The sequence below is a fragment of the Gadus macrocephalus genome, chromosome 12 (assembly GCF_031168955.1).
Source record: "Gadus macrocephalus chromosome 12, ASM3116895v1".
Classification (NCBI taxonomy): domain Eukaryota; kingdom Metazoa; phylum Chordata; class Actinopteri; order Gadiformes; family Gadidae; genus Gadus; species Gadus macrocephalus.
This window is the reverse complement of record NC_082393.1, coordinates 15805791-15832547: the sequence shown is the minus strand read 5'-3', so window position 1 is coordinate 15832547 and position 26757 is coordinate 15805791. Positions and strand designations below refer to the sequence as shown.

General features: G+C 45.6%; 2 protein-coding genes across 2 annotated transcripts; one reads left to right on the top strand and one right to left on the bottom strand.

Annotated features, from left to right (window-relative positions):
• Positions 1-20214: 20214 nt before the first annotated feature.
• LOC132469004 (uncharacterized) lies at positions 20215-22097 on the top strand. The gene is made up of 2 exons (XM_060066916.1): positions 20215-21308; positions 21516-22097. Exons 1-2 carry the CDS (start codon positions 20484-20486, stop codon positions 21846-21848), a joined length of 1158 nt encoding a protein of 385 aa, XP_059922899.1. The 5' UTR covers positions 20215-20483; the 3' UTR covers positions 21849-22097.
• Positions 22098-22161: 64 nt separating this feature from the next.
• On the bottom strand, positions 22162-26180 carry LOC132468978 (uncharacterized). The gene is made up of 3 exons (XM_060066870.1): positions 25755-26180; positions 24733-24808; positions 22162-24590 (listed from the first exon to the last, which is right to left on the bottom strand). Exons 2-3 carry the CDS (start codon positions 24805-24807, stop codon positions 22701-22703), a joined length of 1965 nt encoding a protein of 654 aa, XP_059922853.1. The 5' UTR covers position 24808; positions 25755-26180; the 3' UTR covers positions 22162-22700.
• Positions 26181-26757: the final 577 nt, after the last annotated feature.

The following is a 26757-nucleotide window of genomic DNA, read 5'->3' as shown; positions in this document are numbered from 1 at the left end:
AAATCGTCCTGCCCACATACCGTTCCAAATCCACCCAAAATGTCCTAGAAGCAGCCCAAGTTGTTGTTTTAGCAGCGAAATGCATTGTGTGTGTGTGTGTGTGTGTGTGTGTGTGTGTGTGTGTGTGTGTGTGTGTGTGTGTGTGTGTGTGTGTGTGTGTGTGTGTGTGTGTGTGTGTGTGTGTGTGTGTGTGTGTGTGTGTGTGTGTGTGTGTGTGTGTGTGTGTGCTAACACGCTATTTCATGTTGAAATGCGACTGGGTTGGCTCTCAGATAAACGTGTTTCACGTCACAGGGTTTGGGAGGAAGGGGCGGGCCTTCTGAGAGGGGGTTCCGGGGGTTTCCCTCCGGGCGGGAGTTTTGGTTGTTGTAGTTTTCCGGTGGAGCTGTGCCTGCCTGTCCGATTGTGGAATCCAATAAACCTGCTATCAAGCTTACTTCGCTCAATACCTCGCCTGTGGTTATTACAATATCATTAAAAGTTACATAAAGTAACGGTTTAATAACACAAACACAGGAAACACGTGAGCTGCTAGTTTAGCGAAAGCAGCGTCCCTCGCAACCTGACGTCGTTGAAACATGCGAGCGAGCCGATTAAATCTTCCTAATAACTATAAAACTAAAGATCAGACACAATCACTGACTGAAGATTATGCAAGTAAAAAGTATATTTCTCGCTAGAAATGTTATTAGAAACACGTTTAACGGTGAATCGATCCTAAAATATTGCATTTCCCATTCAGATAATAAAGATTAATAAAGATCATACACATTCACTGAGTGAAGATTATGCAAGGAAAATGTACATTTCTCGCTAGAAATGTCATTAGAAACACGTTTAATGGTGTATCTGTCCTAAAATATTGCATTTCCCATTCAGATAATAACGATTAATATGGCTACGTAACAATTTCACCAAATGCCCTGTTGGTCATGTGGCATACATACCTCCCGCGACCTGTAGAGGCGCTTGATACGCTCCAGTGGGTCGTAATCCGTGGCAGTACAAACGACTTATACGGTCGTAAAATTTTGCGGACTTGTTGCTTTATTAATACCAAACGACACAAATCGTCGGGAATCCATTTAGGTGGTTCGGCCCACACAGGACAGTAGCCTACAAGACCACACAGAACAAGTCTGACTGGACATACACACAATACATCACATTAAAAATAGACACGCGTTGATAGATAGATAGATATGTTCCATTATTTGCTTTGCGGAGCCAACCAGTCCTGTGCACGAATGCAAATTCCATGTGCGCCAATGTCTTTGTTTTGAGTGCGACGAATGAATGCAGATGGAGATCAGTGAAACATATTTTAACTAGCCTACTAGGCTACTACAGCACGCAGGGTTTTTTGTTCTCGGTTGTAATTAGCCTACATTTTAGGAGTTTTTTTTATATTGGGGGGAATCACTGTTGTCGAAGCACTTTATCCAACAAGCAAAACCGTCTCGGCAATATGGCCAAAGTGTATGGGAGTTAACTCTTTGATATGGCTGTCTGTACTAAAAGCAGATGGCTCCTTTAAATGCGTCTGCATAATTGAATTGTACGTCATGAGCGACTTGAGCGACCAAAGCTTTGGTCGCTCCTGGTGTGGACGTACGGTTAGTCTTTGCCAGGCGCGGGCATTCGAGGCTATAGCCTTGGGCATTCGAGGCTATAGCCCCGGATCTTTTGGGAATAGCCCCGGATCGTTGTGCCGTAAAAAAACCTCAACATAATGCTGAAAATAGCCCCGTAGAGTTTACTTCTTTGTGATTGAATTACCAGCAGCCACAGATGCAACATTTTAGAGAGTGAAAACCGCAAAATTCCACCGTGTCCATGGGCAGATTTAGAATAATTTGTTGCAAAATGTTGCAAATTCAACGTCGGTATTCTTTCTTCTCTATGAATAGAGCATCTCGTCGATATTGCTGTTTCGTGCTGCTAGCCTTTTAGGGAGATCAGAGAGTGTTGAGAAGGACAGTACCAAAATATCTTTGGAAAAATGGATATAAGAAGAGAGACTATGAAGGTATTATTGTAGCAAAAGTCTTTAGCACCTGTAACTGCAGAATTTGTAATGCGTACACTAAAGTCACAATAAATTTGAAGTCGTATATATTTATTTTGCATGTGTAGGCTACTCTAAAGTCACAAATGTGTAACAGTACATTTGCAGTCGTAAATATTTTTTATACCATTGTAAACACAAAATAGGGTCTACGAGTACGCAAATCTTTGTTACAGGTGCACAAATCCTTTTGCTACAATTATTGCAGCGCAGTTGGTGCAAAACACATTCGCACACCCGTGTTTCATAATCTGAGAACATGCCCAAAAGGTGTGCATTCGTAAACCCAAATTTGAAACATCTGTGAAAAATTTCCTCACAAATAAAATGATAAAGAACGCTATGTTAATTCAGCATTTTAATTAGCGAGCACAAATCCATTTTACAACTGCTCGAATCTGCTCCTGCAAGTCTCAGCTGTGGGTTTTTTTGCAGGTTGTTTTGCACCACGCCTAGGTGGTAAATGTGTAGCAAAAGCATTCGTATCCGTAGATGCCAGAGCGTCCGTGAGCGGGACAAAATAGCCCCGCCCATAATTTCCTAATCCAATGAAAATCGCCGACAGGGATGCATTTCTCAAATTAAACTGGGACCCACTGCGTGCCAGCCATGGAACAATAAAGATCGAAGCATACTCAGCGCGGGATACGTTTCTTTCTGGAGAAGTGAAGAGGGCGTCCTACTGAACGGAGGTGGGTATCCTACATTTTGTTAAATGAAATGACTTAGTTCAAGTGAATTCCCCCCAAAGTATTTCATTAACATGCCGCAAATGTCCTTCAATGTATTTTAATGGTCGCCATAACATAAGTTCAGAAATGTTAATGCAATACTTTGGGGAGAATTCCCTTGAACTAAGTCATTTCATTTAACATAATGTAGGATACCCACCTCCGTTCAGTAGGACGCCCTCTTCACTTCTCCAGAAAGAAACGTATCCCGCGCTGAGTATGCTGCGATCTTTATAGCTCCATGGCTGGCACGCGGTGGGTCCCAGGGTGTGTTCGAAACCACCTACTTGCTTCCTACTCTTACTAACTATGACGTCACATTGAATAATAATAATAATAATACATTTAATTTAGAGGCGCCTTTCAAAACACCCAAGGTCACCTTACAGAGCATATAGTCATCATACAATTTTTTAAAAAACAAGACATTGTGGAAAAAGATAAATAAATAAATAAATAAACATAAGCAATAAGAAATAAATAAAACAAAAACAGGACAAAACTAAAAAACAATCAAAACAGTGATCAGTTAGACGTTGTGTGCGAGTTTGAACAGGTGAGTTTTGAGTTGTGACTTGAAGGTTGTAATGGTGTCTGACTGTTTTATGTGTGGGGGGAGGGAGTTCCAGAGCCTGGGTGCTGAACAGCTGAATGACCGGGCACCCATTGAAGTGAGTCGTGATGTGGGGATACATAGTAGTCCAGCAGAGGTTGAGCGGAGGGAGCGGGAGGGAGTGTATTCTTGGAGGAGGTCGCAGAGATAACTGGGGGCTAGGTTGTGGAGAGCTTTGTAGGTGAGGAGTAGGGTTTTGTATTGGATGCGGTAGTGTACTGGGAGCCAGTGAAGTTGAATGAGGACAGGGGTGATGTGGTCAGATGATTTGGTGCGGGTGATGATCCGGGCGGCTGAGTTCTGAATGATCTGCAGTCTGTTGATGAGTTTGGTGGGGAGTCCGGTGAGGAGGGCGTTGCAGTAGTCTATGCGTGATGTGACAAATGAGTGAACTAGGATTTCAGTGATGGATTGGGTCAGTGATGGGCGGAGTCTGGCAATGTTGCGGAGGTCGAAGAATGCAGTCCGGGTGATGTTGTGAATATGGGGTGCGAATGAGAGGGTGTTGTCCAGGATGACGCCGAGGCTCTTGACTTTGGAGGAGAAGGGTACTGGGAATCCATCGATAATTATGAGTGGAGCTGGGGTGTGTTGTGATTTAGTGAGGGTGGATTTGGATCCGATGAGCAGGGCCTCGGTCTTGTTTCCATTGAGTTTCAGGAAGTTCCTGCTCAACCAGCTCCGGATCTCTTCCAGGCACGTGATGAGGGAAGTGGGGGGGATGGCAGCGGTGGGTTTGGTGGAGATGTAGACCTGTGTGTCGTCAGCGTAGCAGTGAAAATGGACCCCATGGTGACGGAGGAGTGTGCCCAGCGGGAGGAGGTAAGTGGTGAAGAGGAGTGGACCCAAGACTGACCCCTGGGGGACACCCAGTGAGACACCTGAACACCCGGACTTGTGGTTGCTTAGTTGAACAAATTGTTGACGGCCGGTGAGGTAGGATGTAAACCAGGAGAGTTCAGCACCAGTGATCCCAACGCCAGCCAGGCGGTCCAGGAGCAGAGGGTGGGAGATGGTGTCGAATGCTGCGCTGAGATCGAGGAGGATGAGAATGGTGAGAAAACCAGAGTCGGCTGCAAGGAGGAGGTCGTTGGTGATTTTGACTAGGGCTGTTTCAGTGCTGTGTTTTGGACGGAAGCCAGATTGGAACGGTTCGTGGAGATTGTTAGTGTCGAGGTGGGACTGTAGTTGTGCGGCAACCACCCTTTCAAGTGTTTTGGAGATGAAAGGGAGATTGGAGATGGGCCGGTAATGGTTAAGGTCAGTTGGGTCAGCACCAGGTTTTTTCAGGATGGGAGTGATGGCAGCCAGCTTGAGAGTGGGGGGTACAGTACCAGTAGTGAGGGAGGAGTTAATTATGAGGAGTTAATTATGTTGGTGATCATGGGGGAGATGGACGGAAGACATGCTTTGACAAGGGAGGTGGGAAGAGGATCGAGCTGACAGGTGGTGGTTTTGGCTTTGCGGATGAGTTCTGAAACGGTTGAGTAAGCAGAACGTAGTAAGCGAGTTTTAGGTAAGCGAGTAGTATCCGAATGTCTTCTACTTCCGGAAAGATTTTGTGTAAGCATCGCTAGCTCAACTGCCCCAGAATGCACTGCGTCTATTCAAAAGAACAATGGAAGCAATGGCGCTAAACGGGGAGCCGCAGCAGCAGAGCCCACAGCCATACCGATGTAATTGTTTAATAATTGTTTTTAACATATCACCGCAAATCAAAGGTTGAAGATGTACTGTGACGTTAAATGTGACGTTTATATATTTATTTATAATATTTATTAACGGCGCCCGGCCGGTAGGTTATTGACACGTCATTTGATTCACGTCATCTGAAGTGGTTAAGTAATGGTGCGTTTTAATATCCATCCGTCTCGGAGGTCCGAGGACGTTGCCTAGCGACACGCACAAACACGCCCCTTTTCCTCGGACGGCGATCTCGCCATCTCGGTTGAACTCAGTGGTGACCGAGCGAAATTCCGAGACAGAATTCAAGATGGCTGCGCCCATTGTGACTTGAAGTATGAACTGTTTTCATTGTGCTTGGACCACTTTGGTGGTTTAAATGGTAATTTCAATCACTCGTATTACTGCAATACCTTACTGCGTCCGTATCTCTGCCTATATACACAAATATATTGTATTTTTGTACAGCACTTTGGTCAACTACTGTTGTTTTAAATGTGCTATATAAATAAACTTGACTTGACTTGACTATGGCCTATAGCCTACTTATATTGGATCTCCTGGTCCTCTGCCAATGCTACCGCGACAACAGCTTTCCGGGTGGCGTCCATGTTTTCCTCCAACGACCGAGCGAAATAATAAAACGCTTGAAGTGTGGGCGTGGCATCAGATCCGAGATCCGAGTCGGTTCGCAGAGAATACTCGAACGCACCATAAGAACGGTCTTCCGAACGTCGATTACTCAAAATGTATTACTCAATCATTATTTAAGGATTCGAGTAGTACGCCAAGTATTTAGTAGGTAGTAAGTAGTAATTAGTAAGTCATTTCGAACACACCCCCAGTGTAATTTGAGAAATGCATCCCTGCCGGCGATTTTCATTGGAGTAGGAAATTATGGGCGGGACTACTTTGTCCCGCTCACGGACGCTCTGGCATCTACGGATACGAATACTTTTGCTACACATTTACCACCTAGGCGTGGTGCAAAACAACCTGCAAAAAACCCCACAGCTGAGACTTGCAGGAGCAGATTCGAGCAGTTGTAAAATGGATTTGTGCTCGCTCATTAAAATGCTGAATTAAAATAGCGTTCTTTATCATTTTATTTGTGAGGAAATTTTTCACAGATGTTTCAAATTTGGGTTTACGAATGCACACCTTTTGGGCATGTTCTCAGATTAAGAAACACGGGTGTGCGAATGTGTTTTGCACGAACTGCGCTGCAATAATTGTAGCAAAAGGATTTGTGCACCTGTAACAAAGATTTGCGTACTCGTAGAACCTATTTTGTGTTTACAATGGTATAAAAAATATTTACGACGACAAATGTACTGTTACACATTTGTGACTTTAGAGTACACATGCAAAATAAATATATACGACATAAAATTTACTGTGACTTTAGTGTACGCATTAAAATTCTGCAGTTACAGGTGCTAAAGAATTTTGCTACAATAATACCTTCATAAGAGACCCGCAGTGAATTCAACCCGGTCCACTTGACATCGGGTAGGTGCATGACAGTGGTACCGTAAAACGTCAATAGCCCGGGCTATTATTTGTTTTCTATCACTGAACTTTCGAACAAAACTCTTGCTCAGCAACGATGGGAAATAGCCTACTATCAAATGCATTATTTAAACCAGTATTTAGCGTAGGCCTACATGTTTACCAGGCAGTTGAATAACGCCTGCACACACGCACAGGCACGCACGCACGCACACGCAGAGTGGTAATCGGGAGAGTTGGGAGAATTCCCTGTGGCCCGTTAACGTTTCGGGGGGCGCCGGGTGAACGTCGCAACCAATTCGATTTTGTCTAGAGGGGAGTAACTGAGCGCCCCCTCCCGAAGTGGTACAGCCCAGGTCGGCCTTGAACTGCGATTGGTCAGAAAGACGTAACAGCTAACGACAACATTGAACTCTCATGCAGGCTCGAACAGAGTGACACACAAACACACACACACACACACACACACACACACACACACACACACACACACACACACACACACACACACACACACACACACACACACACACACACATACACACATAGTTTTTCACCCACTCCGTATCCAGCTTGTTCCACGCTTAAAGCACCCCAGGCTACTATGCGGCGAGCTGGGGCTCTCATGTTCACCCCTGCGGTGTATTCCTTGTCCGCATCCACTGCCATCCAGTTGTCATACGATTCATGCAGACTGGTTTTGAACGGCTGATTCCATGGATGTACTTTGCGTGTGCCGTGTTTTCCCGCCGATTTGGCGAAGCTGTATGGTTATGCTGTTGAGAGCTTAAATAAATGCACTATATAAATTGACTATGAACAATTATTGAAGTTTAACATTTTGTTCAGCAAATTTGACAACTGACAGATGCAATATTGTAGCCAGTGAAAATCGCAAAATTCTGACTTGTACATTAATGGGCAAATTTAGAATCATTAACTTTGCAAAATGTTGCAAATTTGATTCTCTATGCAAAGCCCATCATGTCGATATTGCTGTTTAGTGCTGCTCTAGTTTGCACAGATTCAGGAGACCCGCAATGAATTCAAGGCCACTTGATGCGCCTAGATGTCCACTTGACATCTAGGCGCATGAGTGTTTATTTGGCTACAGGCTTTTCTAATTCATTTTGGCTGCTGTATGTGGTGCACTTTCCTATCCTTAACGTAAACATTAACCTATTCAGTAGGTCTGCCCCGACGTGAGTCAGCCATGACGATTTGTCTTACCTTTACTTCTCAAACTACGTGACAATTGCATGTTCATCAGCCCGATTTTCAAATTTCCTCGGGGGAGAAACCCCCAAACCCCCGTTTTAAAAGGACTCTAACTTCTGGGCTACAGCCCCGGATGTTTTCAATTGCTAGCGACGCTTCTGGTCTTTGCTATGACTTTATGTTGCTGTGGGCTTAAATAATATTTCGAAATAATAGTAGTAATGGCACTGGTAAAAAAAAAAAGTAGTATTTATATATATATATATATATATATATATGTATTTATTTTTTCTCCCCCCGTTTTCGGCGCCCCCCGCGGATGACGGCGCCCCTAGCATTTGCCTATACTGCCTATGCCTAGGGCCGGCTCTGAGTGTGTGGACCACAGCGGGCCGGGCGGTAGGGGATCCACGCGGTGGCCCGGTGCTGGGTGACTGGCGGCCTGCAGTGCTGGGCCCAAGGCAGCCCTGAGCCTGCGCAGGACACCCGAGTGTGTGGCTCCACAGCACCATTTGACAGGTGAGGGCCCCGCTCATGCCAGAGCTCAAAGATTCTCGGCTTGAACCCGAGTTCTGAAGTCATCTGGACCCTTAGGTCTCCTCGTTAAATTACACCGAAACAATCAATTTCACCTCCATTTTTAGTTTTAGTTTTGTATTCTTTTGCCTGTTTCAGATTTTGCGGCTACTACTTCAGGCTCAATGTGACGCCTAGAGGTCAGAACAAGTGCCGTCCGAAGAGATGATATTTGAACTTTGAGTTTGTTAAAATTGGGATATCTTTGACGCTTGTTCCATAGGAAATGGAAATGACTGTGGAATAACTATTATACAAAGGACTATAGTATAATTCTTCTACACCCACAGTTCTAGACTAGGGCTGCTCGATTATGGGAAAAAACATAATCACGATTATTTTGGTCAATATTGAAATCACGATTATTCAAACGATAATTTTTTAGCTTGAAAACACGTTGTAATTTCAGCATGTCTCTCCCGAAAAAAATGTTGTAATTGAGAACTTTGAAATTTCGCCTTAAAAAAATCACAAAATGGTCAAAAAGAAAATGCTCAATCTAAAATGAAATACAGATGTGTCCAGCTGTTTTGCCCTTTCTATAAAACATTTAAAAAAAAAGTTAATTTTGTGATCGTTTGATGCTAAAATTGAAATCGTGATTAAAATTCGATTAATCGCCCAGCCCTAGGGACTTTCCGAAAAATTATACAGATCTTCTCCCTCACATTTCATTTCTCCCACTACCCCATATGTACGCTGCAGCTCGCGGTCCCTTGCTGAAGTCGTCTTGCCTGACTCGCGTCTGCACCACGGCAACCGGAAACGTTGACTGCCAACCCTAGACATATTATAGAATGGACAGCGGATTCGAAAATGGCGCCCATTCATTCCTATGAAAACTTAAGGTTAAGAAATTAACCAAGGTTTTCTGATATATGAGTGAGGTATCTCACTATGGGACACGCCCCTCGCACTGTCCCCCAGAAGCAATTTTACACTACTCCAGTCGTGACTGGCCAACAGACGTGACGTCTGCCTGCAGAGGAGGAACTCTCTCCTACTACATAAGTCCCGTCGTCACGTCATCTCTTCAGTCTATAGGCAAAACACCTCTTCCTCGCTCCGGGCAAGAGGGTGGTCTGGTGAGATACCTCACTCATATATCAGAAAACCTTGGTTAATTTCTTAACCTTAAGTTTTCTTTCAATATTCGCTCGGTATCTCACTATGGGATATAGTAACTCCCGTATTGCCAAAGAAGTACCAGCGCAAACCCATCAAACAGGCATGTTCACTGATCCAACGCTCAAGACTGTGTGAGACAGATTAGACGCAATAACATCCAACCTGTAGAATCTAGTGAAAGTGTGAGGCGTCGCCCAGCTGGCAGCCGCACATATCTCTTCAACTTAGACCCCCTGAAACAGTGCCCAGGATGCGGACATGCCGCAAGTCGAATGTGCGCGCAGGCCGATAGGGGGTTCCAAACCCACGCTATTATAAGCCATGGCTATAGCCTCCACGATCCAGTGTGATAAACGCTGCTTTGAGAGAGGCTTCCCCAGGTGTGACGTAGCACAACAGCTGCTCCGATTTCCTGAATCCAGCCGTCCTATCAACATAGACGCGTAAAGCCCGCACCGGGCAGAGCGCATTCAGCCGCTAATGCTCCTGGGAGGAGAAAGGAGGAGAATGGAAAGCCAACAGCTCAATAGGGCGGTATGACAACGCAGAGTCGAATACCTTGGTAACAAACGCAGGATTCGGCTTTAATAGAACCTTTGAGTTCCCCCGCAAAAACTGCATACACGTCGGGCTAACCGACAGCGCATGGAGGTCACTCGTGCGTTTAGCCGGGGCCAACGTGAGCAACAAAGCCTTAAACGAGAGCGTCTTAAGCTCTACCTGTTGTAAGGGTGGGCGACGGTGGGCCGGCCTGTATCCAGCAAGTCCTGTAGAAATGTCAGAATAACAGGCACGGGACTCTGGAAAGCTATTTCCCCAGCTTTCGCACACCAATCCTCAAAGCACGCCATTTCCCGTCATATGCATAACGCATAGAGGAAGCCCTGGCGCCCTGGATAGTCGTAATGACATTCCATGGGGCCAGGCCCACAGAGCCATGCGCTCCGGATGAGGATGGAAGATTTCCCCATGCGCTTGCGTCAGGAGATCCCTGCGTAAAGGCAGAGGCCAAGGCTGGCTGCACAGCAACTGAACTATTTCCGCCAACCAATATGACCAACTGTGCTCCGGCAGCTTGTTCTGGCCCCGGCCGGCCCCGTGGGTTGGGACGCTTCTGGATGCGGTAAGCCGGCGGAGGAGCGCGGGGCTGGGTGAACACCTGGCCGGGTGCGTTGGCGGGGAAAGGCGCTCTTCTGGGAAGACACAGTCGCAGCGCCTCACCCTCCCTCTTTTTAGCATGACGTCATACGCTAGGCCAAACTGTCCCTTCGGGCCACGGGCACGTCGAGGAGTTGGGTTTTTTCCCTCAGAGAGAGACTGGACAGGTTCAGCCACCTCGCTCTCTTCTGCGCGACCATCAGCGCCATGGCCCTTCCGGACGCTTGGACAGCACTCCTGTGAAGGCGCAGGCACAGGTCCTTCACAACGCACAGTTCATCCCACAGGGCTTGGGTGGGTGACGATGACATGTCGACCTCCAGCTCCGCCTGGTAGGCCAGCAGCAGCGACGATGCGTTCAGCGCCCTCACCGTCGTGGCCATCGCCTTGTAGCCCTTCTCGGTCATCGACGACTGAAAGGAGTCGGCTCTGGACGGCAGTGTAGGGCTCGCCGAATTCATGGCGGACTTCTGTGTGGGGTGGAGGTGCGTCGCCAGCAGTGGTTCAACCGGAGGCAGGTGGGAGAACCCCTTTTCCTCCATACCGGCCCAATCCAACCCTGATCCACCCTGGACAGGGATCTTGACTGAGAGAGGATTGCTCCAAGACCGGGTCGCTTCATCCAGGCACTCGGGAAAGGCCGGAAGTAGCAGGCTGGTTGAGGCCTTCACCTTTGGGAGTCGCTTGCCCTCGTAGCGAGATGTGGCGGTCTCCGGCGGGGGCTCAGGCCACTCGATGTTAAGTCTCGCGGCCGCCCTCTTGCAGGCCTTGTGGAGGTCCATGCTGAAGGCCGGGTTCAGGGAGCCGGTGCATGCGCCGCCTACCACCATAGGCGACGCGGTGCGGGGGGAAAAGGAATCATTGTCCTCGTCCTTGTCAGAGCCGAGGTTGATAGATCCCCCCCCCCACCGACTCGGAGAAACCGCCCTGGGCTTCGTCAGGCCCTACCAGCAGGCTAGCCTCGATAGCGTCGGGTTGAGCTTCGGTGAGGTCCACCTCCGATCCCCAGCTGGTGCCCAGAGGGGCGGCGAGCCCCTCTGCGAAGAACTTCGCCTGCTTATTTAGCCGGCGTTTGCGGTGTTAGATTTCAGCTTATTTCTAAACTGTTCGGACAGACTCTGCGTTGTGTATTTTCAGTCGTAGTAGTAATTCTTGAAGTCGAAATCAAAGCAGCTTGACAGGTTGGATCAGAGGGTTGAATAGATGGTTTATTCCAGGAATACAGCGAGATACAGACTTAGGTTGAATAATCTATAGTGGACCCGGTGGTCGATGACTTGTTCCTTGGCTGTCGAAACCCTCTACTCGTCGAACCAAAGGGTTGGGGCGAGTATAATACAAAAAGGGGATAGATTAATAACACGTGAACAGACGCACTCTCAGCCTTGATAAGGTATTTGGCCCTGGCTATGTCCCGGAGGACCAGGTTGGTTCAACCTTGTTGAGACATAACAATGGCAGAATGTTGGGGATAACACCTTGTATCAGTATGAGAGGCCCTGGCCTGTTCCTAGACTAGAAATGTGAACAATAAGAGAGACACTAAAATACACCAACATTCTACATTCCTCCCTCTTGATCATACTAAACATAGTTTAAAGATCACCCACAAAAAGAGAATTCAGTGTATTTTCTGGTGACCCATTAATAATTAACAAAATCAATGAAAGAAAGCATAAAAGGCAATAGACAAGTAAATTCAAATCATACACAAGTAAACCAGGTGTAGGCCACTATAATAAAGAAAATAACAAACTCATTAGGTTACTCATGATTAAATCAAAACATAAAAAATGTAAAGAATCAAGAAAGTCAACTGTCCAGACACCTCCCTCTGCTTGGCACAACAACATCACAGACAATACTGCATGACTCAGTTGGTTTTGAGTAGCAGTTGCAACAGAGTTCTTTTCCAGTTGATGGCCACCGCAGGTGTGATGGGGGATGAGGATGAAAGTTCGTAGTAGGGCGTCAGGACAAACACAGGCACAGGTCAGTTCAAGGACTCATCCCAAGGACTCAACAAGTGTCTGTGTCTCCTGGATCTCCCAGGTACGATGAAACATGAAACAAAGAAAAAGTGCAGTATCAGTCATGGGGGAGGCATTGTCACAGCCTCAAACATTACAAAAATAAATCGCTTGATTCGAAAATGGTTATATCAGTAATCAGTAATCAGTCATCATAGTTCTACAATAAACCTTGTGTGAATGAATGAATGATTAAACCTTTGTTCAAAAATAAAACATAACAAACAAAAAGTTCTAAAGCTGAGCAGTTGTGTCAAGAAGGAACCAACATGAATTCTCAATTAGACAGGCGACAAAGGTGACAAAAGTCCTAGCATCTTTCGAAGATTAACCTCTCGTGAAAATAAAGGAATGAAAATAACAAACACTCCCTACTCTTCACCCCGTATCAGTCAGTTTGCGTGCCAAATCTAACGAGTGTCATTCCAAGTCTGTGTTATTGTTGGTTTCCGACATTGAATCGCATATGCGGCTGAGTTCTTCAGCACTCTGCGCTTGTAATTTCTTCCATCGTTCCCTCATTTTGTTTGAGCGGTCCCGGTGCATCTTTCGAGGGGCCTTACATTCTCTTTGCCAGTGTCCATTTTGTCCGCAGTTGTGGCATGGTCGAGGTTCTCTCTGCCTGTCGGACTGGGGGAATCTTTCTCGGTCCCTGACTATTTCCTTCTTCTCGTCTGTGGCCTTCATGTGTGGTGTGGCTGCGCCTCCCATCGCGCTGCAGTGTGGTTGTATGTTGTCATCAAATCCTCCAATGCGTGATTCATTCTTAGCCACTGCTCCAGGCCTCACCTGGGAGAATTGTTGTATTGGGGGGTTCGGATGCAGAAATTGTTGTGGGATGGAGGAATGTGGTGTGACAGGGAAGAATTGGGGAAATTGTTGTGAAACACACAGAGTGTGTTGAACAGGGGGAAATTGCTGTGGGATCTGGATCGCATCATGATTAGCATAGTCAGGTGGGGCAGATGGATTTCCCTTCCGTGGCACGTGGGGAGTACTGCAGATGACCGGGTACTCGCCTATAAAGCTGTTGATGTCTGAAAGAACACTGTGTCCCGACTCCTGTAAACCACCAGGGAAGATGTATTCCCCATCTGGGCCACACAATGGCAGTTTGGGGTACATGCGACCATAGGCTCCCAAGGTTCCTCCTCCTTTGCCTTGGTCACCCCCCCTTGGGGGCCCTGAGTCGAGGGGGTGGGCCGCTATCAGTCCTTCTCCGACTAGCGTCGTGTGTAGGTCTGTGAACCTACTCTGCTCTTTGTTCCGACACTAAAATACACCAACATTCTACAGCGGGTTTTATTCGAAAACCACGCGCAATGCTCGCAGGTGGCCGGGAATGCAAGGGCAGCCTTGGCATGTTCCAGCTCAAGGCAGCGATTGCAGGCGGTGTGGCTCTCCGCTCCCGACATCTTGTTCCCGCACACGCAGAACTTTGTCTGAGGCTTCCCCAAACCCTCGGTTAGGGTAGGTTCAACCTCAGACTGCATGGTCTCCGCTTTCCGCTCATGCCCAGCCGCTGTTTGGTGACAGGTCAGCTTGGACACCGGGGTTTGCAGCTAGTGTGGGTACTAGCAGCTAGTATGGATACTAGCAGCTACTGTTTGGTGACAGTCTAGCTTTTAGCCTCACAGAGGTCAGATGTAGCGATGTAGGCTAGCGTTCGGGGACCGAGGGGTTAGCTCGCTGTTATGACTATGGTCATTTCTTGTGTTCGTTCTGCTGTGTGTTTGTGTGCCCTGTGCTTTTTTCTCTTTCTCCTGACATGCATAAACGAGTGTGCCAGGACGCGGAGATGATTGGTGGACGAGTTTCGAGCCCTGGCCTGTGGTTGGCTGCAGCCGGGAACCAACCACTACAAAGGAGCCAAGATGGCGGCCGTCTGAGGGCAGCCGGTTTTTCCCTCGTCCTTTTCCGCTTCCAACCGGCCACATTGTCGTTCTGTCTTGTGGGACATTACCTGATAGTTGAAAGTTAACGTGTGTGATCGTAAGGGTGGACTGCCAGTTTTGTTTACGGTGTTTTCTCTTGTTTTACTTAGATAGGGAGGTAAGATTTGTAGTTTGTTTTCTTAAAGCTAGTTTCTTACTTTCTAGATAGGTTTGTGTTATTTGTTATTTTGGCCTTGGTCCGCCCTGAAGTTTATCTTGTATATCTATAGATTTATTTTCCTTGCATAAATAAATCTTTCCTTCACACCACTGATGATTTGGGTTGTGGCTACTTGGGAGTTGAGGAAGACAAGGGCTCATTCATGTTAGGCCCTAGGCACCCCTAGACTGGGGCGTAACATGAATTGGGGGCTCGTCCATCTTCTTGTCGCGCCTCGTTTCCGGGAATTTTCGGTGAGTTTTTTCTGGTTAGTAGTTTTTTATTGGTGTGTGGGGGAATCGTGAATCATGGAGTTTTCATTAGATGAGTTTGTGGTCAGTCCGTCTTTTGCTAAACTTGAGAAATGCAGAAAAGCAGATCTTTTGATTGTGGCAAATTGTTATAATGTGCAGGTGCAATACAGTGCCAGGAAAGCAGAGCTCAAACAGTTGATATGTGCAGAGTTGGTGGAGCAGGGCGTCCTACCCAAAGCGGCTGATGCTGCTGCAGGTGACACGGCGAGTGACGCACCGATGGCAGAGGTGAAAGTGGCGGAAGCTGCGGGCATGTTTGCTGCTGGTGTGGAGCTTGGGCCGGTCACGGATCCTCTCATGGGTACCATGACCACAGAGGATCTCCGCATAACCCTCCAAATAAAGGAGGTAGAGACCAAAAATAGACAGCTAGAGGTGCAAGCCATGCATCTGCGTGTCAGGGCTCTCGAGCTTGAAAAAGGAGCCCATGTGGCCTCCACCCTGTTGTCACCTGTTGGCCGCAGCTCTGTTTCTGCTCCTGTTTTTGATATTAGTAGGCACATTGCTTTAGTTCCTCCATTTCGTGAGTCTGAGGTTGACTCGTATTTCAGCGCTTTCGAGCGGATAGCTGCCGCCCTGAGTTGGCCCAAAGAGTTCTGGTCCCTTCTCCTCCAGTGTAAACTGGTGGGGAAAGCTCAAGAGGTATGTGCCAGTCTGTCTATTGAGGATAGTCTGGATTATAAGGTCTTGAAAAAGACTGTGTTGCAGGCCTACGAGCTGGTCCCCGAAGCCTATAGACAAAAATTTAGAAATAGTGAGAAAACTGCTAACCAGACATATGTTGAGTTTGTGCGTGACAAGAGCGTTTTGTTTGACAAATGGTGCCACGCGTGTAATGTTAACACTGTGGCGGAATTGAGAGAGCTCATTCTGCTCGAGGAATTTAAAAAGTGTTTGCCGGAACGAATTGTTGTCTATTTGAATGAACAAAAAGAGTCATCGGTGACAAAAGCAGCTGTGCTGGCTGATGAATTCATTCTAACTCACAAAAGCGTTTTTTCTATGCCGGCACCTCGTGGTTCAGATATGCCTGAGCGTAGAAATAGATTGCCAAAGCTGATGCGTAAAAGCACCTCACCAGCTGCGGGTGGCAGCCGCGAGTGTTTTTATTGCCATGAGCCAGGCCATTTGATCGCTGTTTGTCCGGCTCTTAGGAAAAGAGGACAATACAGGCATCCTAAACCTCCCGCAGGTGTGGGTTTCATAAACGCCGCATCCCCGCCTCTAAAACCCACAGAGTTGTTACCTAAACCAGAGGTACACGTGAAGGTTGACCCTCGTTTCAAGCCGTTCGTTTCTCACGGGTTTGTTTCGGTAACCGGCGAGGAATCGGATAAAGTGCCGGTAACCATTCTCCGAGATACAGCCGCCTATCATTCATTCCTGCTGGCTAGTGTCCTACCACTCTCAAACGACACTTCGTGTTCTTCTGATCTGCTAGTGTGGGGTATTAAAATGAGTGCACTTAACGCCCCCCTTCACATGATCCATTTACATTCACCGCTCGTGTCGGGACATGTGAAAGTTGCCGTGCTTCCACGGTTTCCGATTGATGGCATCTCGTTTATCTTGGGTAACGATTTGGCCGGAGGAAAGGTGTTTCCTCTGCCCGAAGTAATTAATGGTCCCATTTCAGTTGCGTCTGTTTGCTGCCCCGCCTCTGCATCTTCTGCTGTGTCGGTGCCCAACTTGTTTCCAGTGTGCGCAGTTACGCGCGCACAGGCTCGTAAATTGAGTGAAAATGTGGACGTGGGTGAATCCTTTACATTAGATGAGGGTGAGCCCTCTTCAGTGTTTTCCGCTACTGAGTGTGAAAAGGTAAACTGTGTCAATGAGTCTGATCTCTTTCCTGCTGACAAGGACCTGAGTTTAAATGTGACCCGAGAGATTTTGATTGATGCTCAGAGAAATGATCCGTCCCTAACTTCGTGTCTGTCCTCTGTTGTAGCCGCTGAGGAAGACAGCAAACCCTGTGTGTTTTTTCTGGACAACGGTGTCTTGATGAGACGGTGGAGTCCCGACTCCAGTGAGATACGCGTTGTTAATCAGGTGGTTGTGCCAACAGACTATCGAGCGCAAATGTTGAGTCTCGCACATGACTCCAGCTTAGCTGGCCACCTTGGTGTTAAGAAGACGTACCATTGTGTGTTGCGCAATTTCTTTTGGCCCGGGTTAAAAACCGACATAGTGAAGTATTGCCGCACCTGTCACACATGTCAAGTTGTGGGAAAGCCCAATCAACCGGTTCCTCCGGCCCCCCTGCACCCAATCCCGGTGCTTGGGGAGCCGTTTGAACGAGTGTTGGTGGATTGTGTGGGTCCGTTACCAAAAACGAAATCCGGACATCAATACATTTTGACGGTGATGTGCGCTGCAACGCGGTACCCTGAGGCCATCCCACTGCGCACCATCAGAGCCAAGCCAGTTGTGAAAGCTTTCACTAAATTCTTCACAACTTTTGGTTTGCCAAAAACTATACAGAGTGATCAGGGCACAAATTTTATGTCCAAACTGTTTTCACAGGTAATGAGAGAGCTACAAGTTAAACATGTTACATCCAGCCCATACCATCCAGAGTCCCAAGGCGCACTTGAGAGGTTCCACCAAACATTAAAGTCCATGATGCGCAAATACTGCCTCGAGTCCAACAGAGAGTGGGATGAGGGCCTCCCTCTTCTGTTGTTTGCCGTGCGTGAAACTCCGCAGGAGTCTTTAGGTTTCAGTCCTTGTGATTTAGTCTTCGGCCATACTGTGCGCGGTCCCCTTCGGCTCCTCAAAGAAAAATGGCTATCAGAGTCGCCAAAAACTGAGCATAACGTGCTGGATTATGTCAGTTCTTTTCGTGAGCGTCTCAACTATGTGTGTCAGTTAGCCCGCGATAACTTGGCACAAAGTCAGACTAAAATGAAACTTCGCTATGACAAAAAGTCTGTCCTCCGTGTTTTCCAACCAGGTGAAAAAGCTTTGGTGCTGCTTCCGTTACCTGGATCCAGTTTGCAGTCTCGATTTTCAGGTCCATACACTGTGGAGAGAAAAATAAGTGAGACAGACTATGTTGTTCAGACTCCAGATCGGAAAAGAAAATCCAGAGTATGCCATATTAACATGCTTAAGCGTTACTTTTCCAGAGTGAGTGATTCCCCGGCATCGCCTGTTGCGCCCGTGATGTCCGTGTCCGTTGCGCCTCCTCAGTACAATCTTGCCGATGATGGGTTGGCAGAGAAAAGTGGTTTGATGCCGACCGCTCGTTTGAGAAATTCAGAAATACTGAGTACCTTGGAGGGTTTTTTGTCCCATCTGTCTGCCTCAGCCCGTGCGGATATCATACATTTGATTGAGGATAACCTGTTGCTTTTCTCTGATCATCCCAGTCAAACGTCTGTCCTATATCATGACATTGACGTGGAGGGCCACAAACCCATAAAGCAACACGCATATAGAGTAAACCCGACTAAAAGGGCCATGATGCAGCAGGAGGTGAGTTATCTGGTTGAGCATGGATTAGCTGTTCCCAGTGCTAGTGCGTGGAGCTCACCCTGTGTTTTGGTTCCAAAACCCGACAACACCCCTCGTTTCTGTAACGATTATAGAAAAGTAAATGCAGTTACTAAACCCGACTCTTTTCCGCTCCCCAGGATGGAGGATTGCATAGATCGTGTAGGCTCCGCCAAATTTGTGACAAAGCTGGACCTGTTAAAAGGTTACTGGCAAGTTCCTTTAACACCACGGGCCTCAGAAATATCAGCTTTCGTCACACCCGACACTTTCCTACAGTATACCGTTATGCCATTCGGGCTGCGAAATGCTCCCGCTACTTTCCAACGTTTAATGCATATCGTGTTATCTGGCGTCAAGAATTGCGAAGCTTATATAGATGATGTAGTTGCCTACTCCTCCACCTGGTCCGATCATCTCCACACACTGTCCCTCATTTTCAGCCGTCTCCGTGAGGCTTCCCTCACATTAAACCTCGCAAAATGTGAATTTGGCAAGGCCACTGTTACCTATTTGGGTAAACAGGTAGGTCAGGGGGAAGTGCGTCCGTTGGCAGAAAAAGTGCAGGCGATCATTGATTTTCCGGTCCCACAGTCCAAGAAAGCGCTGCGCCGTTTTCTTGGAATGTGTGGGTATTATCGTGGTTTCTGTCGAAACTTTTCTGATGTGGTGGCTCCTCTCACAGGTCTCGTAAGTCCTTTGAAAACGTTCGTTTGGTCCCCCGCTTGCCAGGCTGCCTTCGTGTCTGCCAAGGCGTTACTGTGTAGCGCACCTGTCCTCGCCGCGCCCCTCTTTACGCGATCGTTTAAATTAGAGGTTGACGCCAGTGCGTGTGGCGCAGGTGCTGTGCTCTTGCAGGAGGACGATCAGGCTATTGACCACTCGGTCTGTTACTTCTCAAGAAAGTTTAATAAACATCAGCTTCATTATAGCACTATCGAGAAGGAAGCTCTCGCCCTCCTGCTTGCCTTGCAATATTTTGAGGTTTATCTCGGATCTACTTCGCAGCCTGTCCAAGTGTACACAGATCACAATCCATTAGTATTTCTAGCACACATGCGCAATTCTAACCAGCGGCTTATGCGCTGGTCTCTTCTCCTGCAGGATTTTAATCTGCAAATTTTTCACAAGAAGGGTACAGAAAATGTAATAGCAGACGCTTTGTCTAGGTGTTCCTCAGATCAGGAAGCAAACATTTAGGGGTATGTTTGATTCTTGGGTGTGGGGGTGTTATGACTATGGTCATTTCTTGTGTTCGTTCTGCTGTGTGTTTGTGTGCCCTGTGCTTTTTTCTCTTTCTCCTGACATGCATAAACGAGTGTGCCAGGACGCGGAGATGATTGGTGGACGAGTTTCGAGCCCTGGCCTGTGGTTGGCTGCAGCCGGGAACCAACCACTACAAAGGAGCCAAGATGGCGGCCGTCTGAGGGCAGCCGGTTTTTCCCTCGTCCTTTTCCGCTTCCAACCGGCCACATTGTCGTTCTGTCTTGTGGGACATTACCTGATAGTTGAAAGTTAACGTGTGTGATCGTAAGGGTGGACTGCCAGTTTTGTTTACGGTGTTTTCTCTTGTTTTACTTAGATAGTATGGAAGCCCATTCCCGCCACAGGAAAAAAAAAAAACACCACAAACTATCTCATAATTATGAGATTAAAAGTCATAATTACGAGATTTAAAGTCATAATTACGAGATTAAAAGTCATAATTACGAGATTTAAAGTCATAATTATGAGATTTAAAGTCATAATAACGAGATAAAAAAGTCATAATAATGAGATTTAAAGTCATAATTACGAGATATAAAGTCATGACAGTAGGCTGCATCTAGATGGTTTACATTAAGAGATCAGTGTCGTAACGTCATGGAGTTGGATCACCACATTGAGCAATATTTCCAAAGACGATATACAAATGATGAAATTCTGGCAGTATTGGCTGAGGTGCATGGGGTAGTGCTGAGCAAGCGGACACTTGAAAGGATTCTGAGAGAGAAAAGATTGTGGCGCAGGAAGGGCAAGACAGATGTGGCCGAGGTGGCAGCTTTCATTGAAGCGCAACTCCAAACGTCTGGGCAGTGTCATGGCTACCGTTGGATGTACCAAAAATGTTGGATAAATGGCATTATTACCGACAGGGAAACAGTACGTGTTCTCTTGCGGCTGTTGGACAGTGAGGGAGTTGACCTGAGATCAAGAAATAGACTACGGCGGAGAGTATATCACAGCCGGGGTCCCAATTACGTCTGGCACATTGACGGCTATGACAAACTTAAACCGTATGGGATCTGTATAAGTGGATGCATAGATGGTTTTTCTAGGAGACTCATCTGGCTGGAGGCATACAAAACTAATAATGATCCGAACGTGATTGCTGGTTATTTCATGGATGCTGTACTAATAGCTCAAGGTTGCCCTGAACGATTACGGGTAGATTTAGGGACAGAAAATGTTCGTTTGGCCGAAATGCAAAGATTCATGCACTTTTCAGAGGGTCAACTTGAAATCGAACATGTCACATTTGGTCCAAGCACTGGCAACCAGCGCATTGAAAGATGGTGGCTGACATTACGCAGTCAGTGCGCCCAGTTTTGGATGGACTTTTTCGATAAATTGAAATCGGATGGATACTTCGCTGACACCTTCCTGGACAAGTCATTGGTCCAGTTCTGTTTTCTTTCCACAATTCAGGTAAGTTTCACTATTCACTGCTTTATTTTTGTCTGTGGCTTATTCTTATTTGTATTATTTTATTTTTATTGTTACACTATACTATTGATTTGGTTTTACCAAAAAAGTTAAATACAAGAACCACACATTGCTTTCTGTCTGTAGGAACGTTTTTTCATGCAATTCATTGCATTTCATTTGTATTCACTTTGAGCCTTGTCTTATCAGGCAGAACTGGAGGAGGTCGCATTCACCTGGAATGAGCACAGGATGCGTCGAGTGCACAACTCACGAAGTCCTCATGGCCGTCCATCCATCATCCATGCAGTGCCTCAACTCTACGGGGCCACGGACTACCTGTATCGCCCAAGTCTGGAGAAGATCGAGGCCTGCTTGGGGGAGTGTGTTTACAAAGACTTCCCATGTGATGAAGATGTGTTTCACATTTGTGTGGGGCTTATGTCTGAGCATGGCCTTGAATTAACTAACGACGTGTACAAGACAGTAGATCTGTATGTAAGACTTAGACAGCTAATTAACAATGAATTGCTACAGCCTTAAAAGCAGGGGTAGTTGTTTGTGCTAGATGAGCTGCAGTAGGCCTAATTCAGCATTAGGCCTACTGCAGCTCATTTAGCAAAACTTAACTTGTACCTATTTGTAACTAGAGTAGGCTTTAACTGGTTCTGCAACAATACAAGCCTAACAATATACTGTGTGTCTTAACCCCTTTTCTCCAATCGTTGTAGTGTCTTTAACATTAAGTTGACATTTCTACTGCAAAAATAAATATATTTGATATAAACATTATACTTAATATATTAATCATGCGTCAATATTGATTATTGGGAAATAACTAAACAGTTAGCCACAATTTAATGAACTTTTATTATTTTATTATCTTCCCATAAAACAGCTTTAGAAAACAACATAAGTATTGCTGGGGATATATATAAGCTGCTGATGGCAGCTGAAACGGCTAAACGATGTATTGGTGGTGATAACTTTAATACATTACATTAATACAATAGTTCATTATATAATTAAATATTTACACATTAAATATAATCTAGCATCTCAAAGTCTCTACATTAAATCACATTACATTATATAATTTCCTATTTACATATAATCCAGCATCTCAAAATCATAAAATTAAGTAATCTCGACATGAAGAGGCTGTTGATGGCATCTGAATCTGCTAAACTATGTATTGGTGGGGATGAATTCAAGACATTTCATTAATACAACAGTACATATAATAACATATTTACATAATCCAACATATCAAAATATGTACATTAAATCTCATTACATTAATACATCAGTACATTATATAATTTCATATTTACATATTACATATTGCATTAAATCATCTTGACATGAGGAGGCTGCTGATGGCAGCTGAATCAACTAAACTATGTCCATTGCCCACACACCACTCTCCAATACTTTGTTCATTTCGTGTCTGAAATCCGGGTAATTGTCATAATCAATTGGCAACTCCAAGTAGCATCCACATGTGTGGGCGATGGGCCGTCTCTGCATACCTTGCAAATTCGTGAAGCTCAAAGTAATGGTCTTACCAAGAAACAAATCAGAGCCAGTGCAAAACCGAAGGAATAGAGACAGGTGCTGTGTGTCAGATTCTCTAAGGTAAGTGCTAAGATGCTTTCCTATGTTCTTCTGCTGGTCGTTCATAGTAGTGGGGTAAGAGATAGACCTAATCACCTTCCTCAGTGTTGGATGAAGATTTACATACGCTTCGGAAATGCCTTCCAAATCTGACCTAAAGGGTGCAAGCACCTTGCTCCACTGCTCTAGGACAAAGGCGGGTTCTTGAACCAGCTTTTGGTGGGCAAGCTCCTCCAAGAGCTGTTCAATATTATCAGCGGTTGGCATTCTTCGACAGCTGTGGAGATCCATTACTTCAATCAATTCTTCCTGATCCACACTTTCAAAATCTGAACGGCAGGATTCAAACACCAATCTCTCTGACTCTGTGACATATTTCAGGAAGCAGTCAACAAGACTACTCTTCACACTTCCCAGGGCAACTTTCTCCAAAATTACTGGGGCTATTTTTATAGGCAGGTACTTCTCTTTTTGCCAACCCATTGCTATTATTCTGCCAATGCTTTCCCACTGCTGCTTACCAAAATCATGGCGTAGAAAAGGCACCTTGAAAGCATTTCCTAAAGTGCATTGCTCATAAAAGTCCAGCCAAAATTCAGTTAGCACATCCCTTAACACGCCACCTTCATCAACTGCCATTTCCAAACTTCCATTGGGAAGAATTACTTGGATGAAAACATCATCTCGCATGACACTCGTGTCCAAAAAATGTGTGATTAGTTCTCTCAGGATCTGCCCACGGTGAACAACAATTATTCTCTTTGTTCTTTCACTCTGATCAATGGGCACATGAGCAATATCTAGGGTCGGAGTAGATGAACTTGATGCCCGAGGAGACGTTTGTAAGGTATCATCAAGGCTAACCCAGTCCAGATCATGTAGGTGTCCTTGGAAAAAGGTAACTGTGCCACTATTCTCAAAGTCATCGACAGCATTGGCGGCATCAACTTCGCTCACACTAGCCAAATCTGTCATTTCAACAGTGGAGCAATCGAAGGGCTCAGGATCACTGTTTGTATCAGACAGGACATTGCTGCTACTAGCATATACCACATCTGCGGTTTCCTGACCTTCAGCTAGTGGTAAACTAGGCCTAGGGGGGTTGGGTGAGGCTGCAAGCTGATTCTCACTGCAACCATCCCTCTTGGTTGTTGCTAAGTAAAAGCGTAAAATGGGCAGCTTTGTTACTTTATAAAGATCCCCAACTGTAGTCAGGGGATCTAACGGGCGCTCCTGAAAATCAGTTAGTTCAATCGCAAAATCTTGAACATTTCCTTCTGCATTTTTCTGACCAGGGAAAAACAGGTTTTTGGCCTGTTCAATTAACTGATCTTTACAACAATTCTTGGACACAGAGATTTTCCTGGTCCCGCCCCCCTTTTTGGCCCTCATTTGTAAGAATTTCCCGTCACGGAAATTCAACCAGCCAATTTCAATTTTACGCTCTTTCTTCTGAGCATTTTGACATGGTAACTTCTCAGACAAGTGTTCACGATCGTCACTTTTTGCTAACTTGGCTTTCAGTCGCTCAAAAAGTTTTGATTTGCGGGCAACAGGATTCTTCCCCTTCAATCTGCAATATCCAAGGACAGCCAGTCGGTCTCCATATGATGGTAGATACTCGGTTAACTGGTCGTCGTTCATGAGCAGGAGGACATTGGGATCGATCTTAAAAAAAGAGGAAAACACACACACACAGCCACAAAACAAATATAATTTAACATAAACAGAAGCAGTAATTAAAAAAAAAATCAAAAAATGCATAAACACACAATTTAGCCTATCTTTCCCCAATTAACAGACTAGTTACCTTATCGTTTTCCAGTTGCTTTATGTTTTCTTCTGGTACATTCCGCGACCTCAAGAACTCGCACAACTCATCCATCCTGTGAGAGGCCAACTACATTGTGATGCATTGAGCACATGGATGAGCTAACATTATGCATTGTACATATTTATAATTCGAAATTCGTCCCACGCCGGGCCATTTTTACTTACTACTAGCGCCACAAGAGGGGTCAAATGACCCCTAAGTCATTTGAATGAGAGGCTGTGCATTTGCACATAATGATCACTAGGTGGCGCCAATGAGCTATTACCGCGCGAGCGCCACATGTGCGTGTCTGTCACAAGCCTAGTCCTCACGATTTTGTCATAAATGTACATATATGAAGTACAAACAGCCTATATTTTCACTAAGGGTTTAAGATTGAATGATGCAAATAAAGTAATTAAATTAATTGAGATATGCCTATATTGTTATCGTGGATATTTTCTCAAGACCACTCCATTCCATCAACTTTATGAACCAGCAGTTGGCTGAGTGGTTTAGGCCCTGCAATACGGGCGACCTGAGTTCGCGTCCTGTACGTCATTTAATTCTTGCCGTTGGCTTATTTTGTAATTTCCTTTATATCAGAGAAATTAGGCTTAACAATTTACTTTTTATGTACTCAGAATTCGAACACCACTACAAAATGGCGAGCATCCTATATAGTGCACTATATCCGTGATAGGGAACGATTTCGAACACTTTGAACTAGTTTAAAAAGAGAAAACATTTTGACTAAAAGTAATGACTAAAAGTTGACTACAATTTAAGGACTTTTTGTCGACTAAAACTAGACTAAAACTACAAAGGAAAACAATGACTAAAATGTGACAAAATCTAAAATAGCTGACAAAATTAACACGGTGCTAATACTAGAACTAGCTAACATAGCTGCAACATAGCTGCAGCAGAGTGCTTTTTCAAAGGAAACATAAACCAGATGAAAAGACGCTGAATTACTGAATATAGGCTTAAAAGAGCATCTCTACAAATTCGGTTACCTTGCTGTTTCGCCTTGCGAATAGGAGGATGACCGAGAGAAGTGATGACTTGCAGGTTCATCAGCCTCAGGTCCGAAATTATGGCGCCGACTGGTAGCCTAGTAGCGCGTGCCGCTCTGTCGTGCCGATTTCGAACTTGAAGGAAGTGAGGTCAGGGGGCAGGCTAACCGTCGAAAATCTCGTAATTATGACTTTAAATCTCATTATTATGACTTTTTTATCTCGTTATTATGACTTTAAATCTCATAATTATGACTTTAAATCTCGTAATTATGACTTTTAATCTCGTAATTATGACTTTAAATCTCGTAATTATGACTTTAAATCTCGTAATTATGACTTTAAATCTCGTTATTATGACTTTTAATCTCATAATTATGCGATAGTTTGTGGTGTTTTTTTTTTTTCCTGTGGCGGGAATGGGCTTCCATAGGAATGGGCTTCCATAAGATAGGGAGGTAAGATTTGTAGTTTGTTTTCTTAAAGCTAGTTTCTTACTTTCTAGATAGGTTTGTGTTATTTGTTATTTTGGCCTTGGTCCGCCCTGAAGTTTATCTTGTATATCTATAGATTTATTTTCCTTGCATAAATAAATCTTTCCTTCACACCACTGATGATTTGGGTTGTGGCTACTTGGGAGTTGAGGAAGACAAGGGCTCATTCATGTTAGGCCCTAGGCACCCCTAGACTGGGGCGTAACACTCGCTCTGGGAACAGTATGCTAGGCCGTCTACAACTTCTGTCCGAGAGGTGCCGCTAGGAGCGAGAAGAGATTAAAGACTGAAGAGATGACGTGACGACGGGAATTATGTAGTAGGAGGGAGTCCCTCCTCTGCAGGCAGACGTCACGTCTGTTGGCCAGTCATGACTGGCGTAGTGTAGAATTGCTTCTGGGGGACAGCGCGAGGGGCGTGTCCCATAGTGAGATACCGAGCGAATATTGAAAGAAAACTGCTCAATGTCGCAGGGCAACATCAAGGAGAGATTTGCTTCCGCATCATGG